Source organism: Xenopus tropicalis, chromosome 10 (assembly GCF_000004195.4).
Source record: "Xenopus tropicalis strain Nigerian chromosome 10, UCB_Xtro_10.0, whole genome shotgun sequence".
NCBI classification, from domain to species: domain Eukaryota; kingdom Metazoa; phylum Chordata; class Amphibia; order Anura; family Pipidae; genus Xenopus; species Xenopus tropicalis.
The window spans coordinates 21,435,661-21,445,956 of NC_030686.2; the positions used below are offsets into that span (position 1 = coordinate 21,435,661).

Sequence of the window (10,296 nt, forward strand, 5' to 3'; positions counted from 1 at the left end):
AAACGGGACAGATTCGCTCATCACTAGGTATAAGGTTATCATGCACCCCCCTAATAAAATGTGTGCTTTTAAACAAGTTCAGCACTTAGATTTTGTTTTCTATAAGACTGTATTTTCCAAGAGCACTTCCTGCTCTGCTACTGCAGAGGGAACCAAACTGCACAGGTTGGGTAGGAACTTTTACCTGATGCACCAGTTTACAGTATTATGTTATGTTATCTGTATACTGAATTACTTGTATAGAAGTTTAGGATGCACCAGATTCCATGTGCAGGACTAAGTGACTGTTCCTGTTGTCTTACAGCTCCCTGCAATAAAAGTAATGACTTCTCTTACCCTATCCTCGCACTCTGAATTCGTTTTCATATGTGCAACATTTAGCAACAGCTAGAGGGTGTCAGGTTGGACATCCCTAGCATATACACTGGTAATTTTTTTAGAAAATTATAATGTATCAGATGACTGTATGGTCCAAGACCTACAAAAGAATTCTCTTTATGTAAAGTAGGGATCAAGTATATTTATATTTCTTACATTTTAGAGGCTTTTTGTGTTTGCCATTTGATGTCCCAGTTTGAATGTAACAAGACATTTTTTAACAGAACTCAGATTTACCATTTGACTTTCTTCATATTAAAGCAGCAGAGATACAAATTACACACATAGTCCTGATTTATCCAATACTTTAAATATACAGATCTAATGTTTCCATCAGTATTTCATGAATATGTAACCGAAAAATAACTACCTATAATATTTGTTAATGTCCTAAGATCACACATCCAAATGAATTCTGATCATGTAACTTTCTTTTTTTGCCACTGGAGAGCATGGGATATGCAGTACGGGATGACAGCCACAACAGCAAGGGAAACAGCAACACTTCTGCAAAAAGACAGAAAGTAGAAGAGAATCTCCTTATCAGCAGGAAGTTCCAGCGAGTCGAAGAGATGGAGAACCAACAGAGAAATCATAATGCAACAAAGGCGGAAGGTGAACTGCCCACTTTTCTTCCCTCTACAGCTGTCCCTGTACATTTGAGTGTCAAGTGCCAGCCCCAGGCCAAAGAAGACACCCAGGTTTCTAAGGAGGCCAGCAAATGGAGTAGTATCAATGTGGATCCACTCTGGCCGGGCACACCATCTCTTGGCCTTCTCCAGTGTCCACAGAAGGTCTACTCCAAAAACTTTCAGAAGCAGAAAGAACCCCAGGGCAAAGAAAAAGAGAAAAAGTGTTGCATGTAGGTATCTTTTGAAACTGGCATTGTAGATACATTGGATATGGTTAAACATTTCAGCAACCAGCATGCCTAGAAAAAAATTAAAAGTAAAAGACATTAATTTCAAAGAAGAACCACTTTCGGTCTTTAAAGCAAGCCTGTGCCCAAGGGGTCAAAGAGGGTTCTCTCTGTGATGTGATCATGAGATGGCAATGAACGTGTGCACACAGAGCACGTGCCCCAGTGTGGAATGATTCTGTGGTACTAACTCTGCGGGGGTATAGCGAAGGTGGATAACCGGACACTGCCCCCTGTTAGCATTAACTGCTCTATCCTGCCCACACATAACTCAGCATCTCACAGTTCCTGCCAACGCTGATAGCTCCTGCAACCTCCACTTGGCACTACACAGAATGGCTCACAGACTAGATAACGTTTCTCTCATGGGCTTCCCGACGTTTTTGGCCGAATACAGGTTCCCTACTGATCACACTCACCTTCCGGTCTATCCTTAGGAATCCCCAGGGGTCAGTGGGTATTCTCTGGTACTGTCTACAGCAAGTGCGCATAAGTTAATTCTCTCTGACTACACTATGGGGGTATATTTTTATAAGTGGAGTGAAGCATTACTGGGGATGTTGCCCAGGGCAACCAATCGGCAACTAGATTTCAACATTTAGAAAACCAAAGCAAAGCATCTGATTGACTGCTATGAACAACATCACCAGTGATGTTTTACTCAACTTTTTACATAGCATAATAAATATACTCCTACGTTTGCATTAACCTTATGGATCTGCAGCAATATATATAGATGTTTCTTGTCACTCCAACACTGTATGTTTTTTTTCTCTGTCTATATCAGTGCTGTCCAACTGGCGGCCCGCGGGCCGCATGCGGCCCGCGACCCCCCTCTGTGTGGCCCCCCACATGTCTGGCTGCTTTGATGGCTTACCTTTGTGTAAGCATTAAATGGTATCAGTACTGAGATTAACTGGCCCCCTGCATGGTTCTCACCTCAGATTCAGGCTGTAATCCCTCTGTATTGTTTAAATATATAATCCCCTGTGTTTTTCACACCTTTTAATACCTGCATTTTTCACCCCCTGCAGTGTTCACACCTCAGGCTCAGACTGTAATCACTCCCATTGTTCACTTCTTCACACCTCAGACATAGGTACTGTAGGCAGAATATGGCACATACAGCCAACATAGGGCAGGTAGAGTATGGCACACACAGGCAGCATAGGTCAGGGAGGGAATGGCACACACAGGAAGGGTAGGACAGGCAGAGTATGGCACATACAGCCAGCATAGGGCAGGTAGAGTATGGCACACACAGGCAGCATAGGTCAGGGAGGGAATGGCACACACAGGAAGGGTAGGGCAGGCAGAGTATGGCACACACAGGCAGGGTAGGCAGGCAGAGTATGGCACACAGAGGCAGCTTAGGGAAGGCAGAGTATGGCACACACAGGCAGGGTAGGACAGGCAGAGTATGGCACACACAGACAGCATAGGACAGGCAGAGTGCTGCCTGTGTGTGCCATACTCTGCCTGCCCTATGCTGCTTGTGGGAGGTGAACCTGGCATGGGTTTGTTGTGGGAGTTTGTTAGCAGTTGGAAATAGCCATTAAATGGTCCCTAAGGTGTGTAATTATGTACTGGGGGTTGCTCTGCTATCCACAGGGGAGGAGGAGGCATATGGAATTTAAGGGTATATCTTAATATGACATAATTCTTTCACATATGAATGATGGTTGATATCCCCACAGTAAGGACCAAACATTTGGGATTTTGCTGTGCTACCACCATTGTGATAAAATAGGTGTGGTTTTGAAGTGGGTGTGGTTTCAAAAAGGGGAGTGGTCAAAACTGGCTTCCATTAGCGGCCCTCCACCATGTATGCTAGAGAAATTCCGGCCCTCGGCACCGTAGAAGTTGGACAGCACTGGTCTATATGCTTCTCACATTCTCTCACACCTGATTGCTATGTCTATGGCTCTTCTTACTCACTGTCATAACTAACTATTACTCTTTCAGCAATTACTTTGGCTACTCTTTATCTTTATTTTTAAATTTTATTTTTGTTTTAACCTTTTATTTTTACCTTTTTTTATGAGTTTATTATGACACCATAGCAACGCACTAGGAAAGTTTTGGTGCCTACTTACCAGTTAAATAGGGGGAGGGTCCTGGCTCTTTAATGCAAACGATAAATTGGTTTGCTCACCTGAAAATACACCAGCAATAACTTGATGGGGAAAATGTGCTGCCACAAATACACGTGACAGACAGACGTTGACCTGCACGCTCCAGAAAAACAGCCACAAGGCCCAACGCTGAAACCTGGGAAAATTCAAGAGAAAATATAAATCAGTGTTATCAGAGACATAATGATGCAGTCCTACTGTATACAAAAGCCCATATTTTACTTTACAGCAAGTAGTAGCATAGAAAAAGGACTGGACTAATATTTCTCTGATGGCATGGAGTTAGTTAATATTTGTGAATTAATCTGTTGAATGAACAGATTAATAAATGAAAGATGTACCTCTAATCTACTGTTTCTTGTTTCTATACCATTCAGATCTCTTACAGATCTGGGGTGTAATATAACATCTTACTGTCATTATCAAATACCTCGTTTTTACAGTTTCTTTACTGAGGCCTTCTGCTCTAGGCTCTCCCCCAGCATCTAACCCTGAGAACAGGTTAAAGAGGGGTGTCATTTTCAAGTTAACTTTTAATATGTTTTAGAATGGCCAATTTTTAGCCACCTTTTAATTGGTCTTCATTATTTATAGTTTTTAAATTATTTGCAGCTTTCACTGAACCCGACCAAAAATTATTGCAGAGACTATAATTTTATTGTTGAAGTTACTTTTTATTACTTCTCTTTCTATTCAGACTCTCTCTCATTTATATTCTGGCCTCGCATTCAAACCACTTCCTGGTTGCTACAGTAATTTAGACCCTAGCAACAAAAGTGCTGTTGAACAAAAAGCTAAATATTTCAATAACCACAAACAATAAAAAATGGAGGACCCTAGCAACCAGAGAGCTGTTGAACAAAAAGCAGAATAATTCAATAACCAGAAATAATAAATAATGAAGACCAATTGTAAAGTGCCTCAGAATATCACTGTCTACATCATACTAAAAGTTAATTTAAAGGTGAATAGCCCTTTATGTTAAAAGAGGAAAACTCATGTGCTCCCTCCCATAATATTAACTACAGACAGGAACTTGTCATAACACCCCTAGGCCAATAGAGGGCATAGGTAATAGTAACGGGGACTTCCTGAACCAGTTGGGGATTTAACCCTATAGTTCCCTACAGGATATTGTAGCCTATATGTAAATTATTAATTAGATTGCAGTTTGGGTTGTTTTAGAAATTATTTGGTTTTATTACAGATCCAGTATATAAGAGATTAGTTTAACAAACAGTCGGCTAGTAATAAATATTCTCTAATGATGGCTCCAAGATCCTTTTCATTTGAAGCAAGAGAAGGGAAGCAACAAGTGGCCAATCCAGTCTGTAGCTGGAACCGGCCCAGCTTCTAACCCTATTAAATGCAAACCAGTAGAAACTTCAGAAAAGAAGTAACATTTTTGCTTCTGAGCTTTGCAAGGTTCAGTTGAATGGAAAATAAATAGCTTTCAGTTAATATCACTTTGGATATTTTTGGCTTTCTGCCTCATGTCAGGGTTGATCCTTGATTATCTCTGTTATCGTTGGCTTGTTTTGTAAGGAAAAAGAACAGTGTTATATAACGAAAAGCCATAGTGCAAGCATCCTGTTTTTACTACTATTAAATTGCTGACAAGAATGGAGTGCATTTTGCATTAAGCCAGCAATTTATTGGGTATCTTATTTGCCTATGTATGTAAGGCAACCTGGTAGCCCAGCTGATATCTGAAAGGGATTGGCCAAACATCTATTGATAGGTCTGAAAATACTACTGAATAAGGACTCTATTGACCCCTATTATGTTTTAGCCATGGCTTCCAACTGTGTGTTGCATGTAAATATAATAGTTATGAAGGCATTTAAAAATCAAAAAGATATTTGAAAGTATTAAATTATATCAATGGCCTCAGTTTGTTATTTAATTTAACTTGAGGCGTAACACATTAAACATATACTGTCTCTAACTGCCTGCCTGTAGCCATGACCTAAATTGTTAAGGGACACTTCATCAGGGTAAGCTATTACTGTCTATCTTGGGTTTAGTAATAAAGTATTACAAGCACTGCAGTGTAGGTAAATGTAAGAAACAGATAGAAACATATCATTTTACATACCGGCTCATGAGGGAAGTCTTATTCTCAAGAAGAATGGAAAGAACAGCATGAGCCATCACATAGTAGACAGAAGAAGAACCCATGGCATGTCCTGAGGGGCTTCCTGTATAAAATAAAGGTTATTTTATGTGAGACTAGCACATTTCTAAGTTTGCATTTAAAGTTGATGGCACACGGGCATATTCCTATCTACAAGCAGATGGAGAAGTGCCTATATACACCGCTGCCTTCTAGAAAACTGATGCTTTATAGCTCCATGCACTTTCCCACTCAAGTTATCTCCGGTAGTGTACTTCCCATGTGTCTTGGCCATAATGCTTTTATAGTAAAGGTAATCAATGATTAGTAGCTGTATATTAGCCAACTAGTAATAGATTTAATTGGTTTCTTTGGAGCAAGAAGTCTTAAGCACTCCCATAAGATTCAGTGAAACGTACACAGCTATAGGTAGTAGATATTAATGTTTTCCATTAGTCTAACCATAGGGATTAGACAGATTTACTATGACTGTATAAAAAAAAGGTAACATTTTTTTCTCCAACATTTTCAATATGGCGGAGATATTTTTGCATAAAAAATCATAGTAAAAATGTCTTAAATATTTGAACCTACAACACAAAGACTGCCTTTAAAAAATACTTTTTTTGCAAAACTGATAGAAAAATTATGCAAAATTGGTCTGTGAATTTATTGGTGCCATTAGGGCAATTTTTTACAACATTTTGATTTTCTTTTCTTTTTCTTTTGAATTCCCCCATAGAGATAACTGAAAAACAGCTTGGGAACAAATCTCACCTGGCCCAGTCTCACATGTCACAGGGAACTGAAGGATGGTGGGAGCTGAGGAATTAATGAAGAATGTTGTTTCATGTACCCACCAGTATGGCCTCTGTCCAAAAAGGATCCTGTTTGAATCAGATTAGAGTAATTAGTCAAGTTAAGTATGCATAGGCAGTATCTGAATGATGATGCATGTCAGAAACAATGTACTGTGGGAAAGAACATGACAATTATGTTCCACATATAATGATGTAAATGTGTTGATTTTGCTGGAGCTGAGATGACAGAAATGATAGATCACACGGGGGTTATGTTCACATTGGGGCCCCTACATGCCACATACTTAGGTAAACCTATATGTGCACCTATGTGTGCAACGTTGAATCTGTTATCTGTTGTTGGTGTTATTGAGTTCCTTTAACAGTTGATGGTAAAATATCTGCTAACTCTCCTAAGGATATGACTTTGGGTGGAAGCATAATAGACATTATTCACATCTTACAAATCCTTTTTCCCAGAATGTAGGGGCAGCTCCACACAATGTGAATACAATTAGGTTTATCAGCATTGCATTTCAAGCCTTACAGTTTAAACCTTATCACCAGATACACTCCAAACTGACCTCTTCAGTGCTCCCTTACACTGCAATTCACCTCTTCTGTAAGGCCTACACACTAACTTATTAACCTTCAGCATCTCGTAAACTCATCAGTTCCCAACATAACCATCAGCCTACTCACTTCCTCTCTACTGACCATTATCTTTCACTTAGTGATATTTCCCTAACATAAACTTCCGTACAAAGTTACATATTTGTATACCTTGTGTCTCACTTATTACATGCCTTACAGCTTGTAAGCCCTTGCAGGCAGGGCTCTCTATACCTACTATTTTAGTTTGTCTGTGTATAAATAAGGTATCCTTATGTAAGTCACTGTGGAATAGGTTTAAACTTTATAAATACTGCTATTATAAAAAGTAAGCAAAAAAAAAAAAAATGAAACAGCAAGGGTTTTAAATCATTCTGCTGCCATTTCTGCGAACTGAACCAAATATTTTAATAATTCAAAAACAAATCAAAAACAGTTAATCTGTAGTGAAATATATAGAATACTTATGGGCATTCTAATGTGTATTTGTAATATAATATGCCAACTATACCCCTGCATTTAATGTACCATGGCTTGAATTCCCAGTTAATGTTGCCTTACATTTTATGCCATTTCTGTCCATTATATGGCAAACCCAAACATCCCAGTTAATGTTGCTTCAGAAAGGGAGTAGAGGGCTGCAGGGGTTTTTAATTGCACCCAGGTCTTGGGACCTTAAAGAACTTCATGGGCATTTGCTTAGGTGTGGAGCCAATAAGGAAAAGGACTGTGGCACAAATCTTGCACTGGGGACCATAGGCACATAGGTTTGCATTGTTAAGGTTAAAGTAAAGTGAAACACTGGAGAGAACAGTGGACACTTCTGAAGTTTAGCTGTGTGATCCATGGTGCCCTATGGACCACTAAGAGCAGACTTTTGTGCTGTTGAGTCAGACTGGGGAGCCCGGGGCCCAGCGGGGCTGTTGCCTTAGGGGCCCCAGTCTAGACCACAGAGACCTTATCCGCACACCCTCTCTCTCAAAAGTTATTTTGTCCGGTGCACACTGCTAGAGGGATCGGCACCCTCCAAATACACTATAGCAAGAAAAAAGCATATGGCACTCAGGACTACAAACAAGGGTAATACCCTTTTAAAAGTTTATTGCGGAGGTGCAACGTTTCGGGGCAATGTGACCCCTTTATCAAGCATACAAATCAGTGAAGGCAAGTGAAATTTATACAGATGCAATAGCCACAACCCCAAGTTAATTGGTAATTGAATAAATACTTAATTAACAATAATAATATCCAACCAACCTAGTTGTTTTTTTAAAAGAATAGAATTATATAATTAAAGTGCAGTGCATCATATACAGTGTAAATTCAACGTCAGTGAATTAATCTCATAAAGTGCATGGTATACATTAAAAACAATTTAGTTATACAAAACCGATGTGATCACATTTTCTTATTTCCCTCTGTTCTAAATCCAGTGTTGTAGTTGAATAGCAACAGTGTATCACCGTAGAGAGCCCATAGGAAACTAAAATACAAAGTATCCATAATCAGCTAAGTATCAAATAAAACCATATGTAACCAAATCCATAGAGGTACAGATCAAAGGAAGAGTATATCTTACCCCAACACGAAGGAAAAGAATATCTATCCCTGATGTGCACCCAGGAAACATTTATCTATAAAAACATAAATGAAATGTTTATAAGAAACAAGCCATAAATGTTTCCTGGGTGCACATCAGGGATAGATATTCTTTTCCTTCGTTTTGGGGTAAGATATACTCTTCCTTTGATCTGTACCTCTATGGATTTGGTTACATATGGTTTTATTTGATACTTAGCTGATTATGGATACTTTGTATTTTAGTTTCCTATGGGCTCTCTACGGTGATACACTGTTGCTATTCAACTACAACACTGGATTTAGAACAGAGGGAAATAAGAAAATGTGATCACATCGGTTTTGTATAACTAAATTGTTTTTAATGTATACCATGCACTTTATGAGATTAATTCACTGACGTTGAATTTACACTGTATATGATGCACTGCACTTTAATTATATAATTCTATTCTTTTAAAAAAACAACTAGGTTGGTTGGATATTATTATTGTTAATTAAGTATTTATTCAATTACCAATTAACTTGGGGTTGTGGCTATTGCATCTGTATAAATTTCACTTGCCTTCACTGATTTGTATGCTTGATAAAGGGGTCACATTGCCCCGAAACGTTGCACCTCCGCAATAAACTTTTAAAAGGGTATTACCCTTGTTTGTAGTCCTGAGTGCCATATGCTTTTTTCTTGCTTTAGGGGCCCCAGTCCCCAGTAAAGGATCTTCCCCCTGCCTAGGCACAAACCTCACTCCCATGTGCACTGTGTTGTTCTTGTGGCCGCGATCGGGGATAGGGGAGGAGTGCCTGGGTCAAAGCTAACTTGAAGTTGCACTGGGTCGGCCAGGCCAGTCCGACACTGGTTAAGGAGATAAAAATTGTAGCATCATGGAACATCATGAATTTTTAAAAAAGGGGATACTTGATTGCTATGTAATTTACATTTTTTTCAAAAACACAAATTCAAAATTTTTACTTAATATTGTATGAAATCATATATAAATTTAGTGACAACAGTAAATAACATAAAACATTTCATCCAATTTAAGGCAGTATGTTGTCTAACATTATAATTTGTTGATTACTCACCACTTGAAGACAAGGTTGAGCCAATCCCCTATAACAGCCACCCAGACAAGCTTGATGCCCACTGACTCGCTCAAGTGGAACCAGATGGGAAATAAAACTAAGAATGTGTTTTTAAGATCAGCAGCAAAAGAGACAAAAACAAACCAGTCTTGTGACTTTATAAAGTTCTCCTGGAGGTACTGTACAATGTGGACCCCAGTGCTGTGAAGATTCTCCATTCCTGTCTCCATTTTAGATGAGTGTCCACTAACAGTGGTCAGAAATACTGAGATTTAGGTGCTAAATTAAATTAAATCTCAGAGTCTGTTCTTTATATAGAATTTTAAAGTGAGCTTTTCCACACCCTCTACAAACAAAAACTGGTAAAAGACTGATTAAGCAGGGGTTACGTCATAGGAGAGTTCCATTCGTTTTAGGTTCCAAACACACTTCTTTGCCATTTATTGATTAAATACCATCAATGATTAGCATGTTGTTGCTCTGTGAAAAAACACAAGCTTGTTTCCCAAATCCTGTTCAAATGGATTTCTAGTCTCAGAACAACCTCTGCTGACCTAAGTCAACATTGTAAGCCACATTTAGATAAGAGACCAAATAGTCATTTCTATAAGGGAAAAAACTAAATTTTTTTCTTTTTTTTAAAAAAAAAACTGTTTTTATTAAACAACAACAAGA

The 10,296-nt window shown here is 38.8% G+C and overlaps 1 protein-coding gene across 1 annotated transcript; it reads right to left on the reverse strand.

Moving 5' to 3' along the window:
* Positions 1 to 707: 707 nt before the first annotated feature.
* g6pc.2 (glucose-6-phosphatase, catalytic subunit, gene 2) lies at positions 708 to 9,866 on the reverse strand. The gene is made up of 5 exons (NM_001113088.1): positions 9,622 to 9,866; positions 6,326 to 6,435; positions 5,531 to 5,633; positions 3,453 to 3,568; positions 708 to 1,309 (listed from the first exon to the last, which is right to left on the reverse strand). Exons 1-5 carry the CDS (start codon positions 9,849 to 9,851, stop codon positions 798 to 800), a joined length of 1,071 nt encoding a protein of 356 aa, NP_001106559.1. The 5' UTR covers positions 9,852 to 9,866; the 3' UTR covers positions 708 to 797.
* Positions 9,867 to 10,296: the final 430 nt, after the last annotated feature.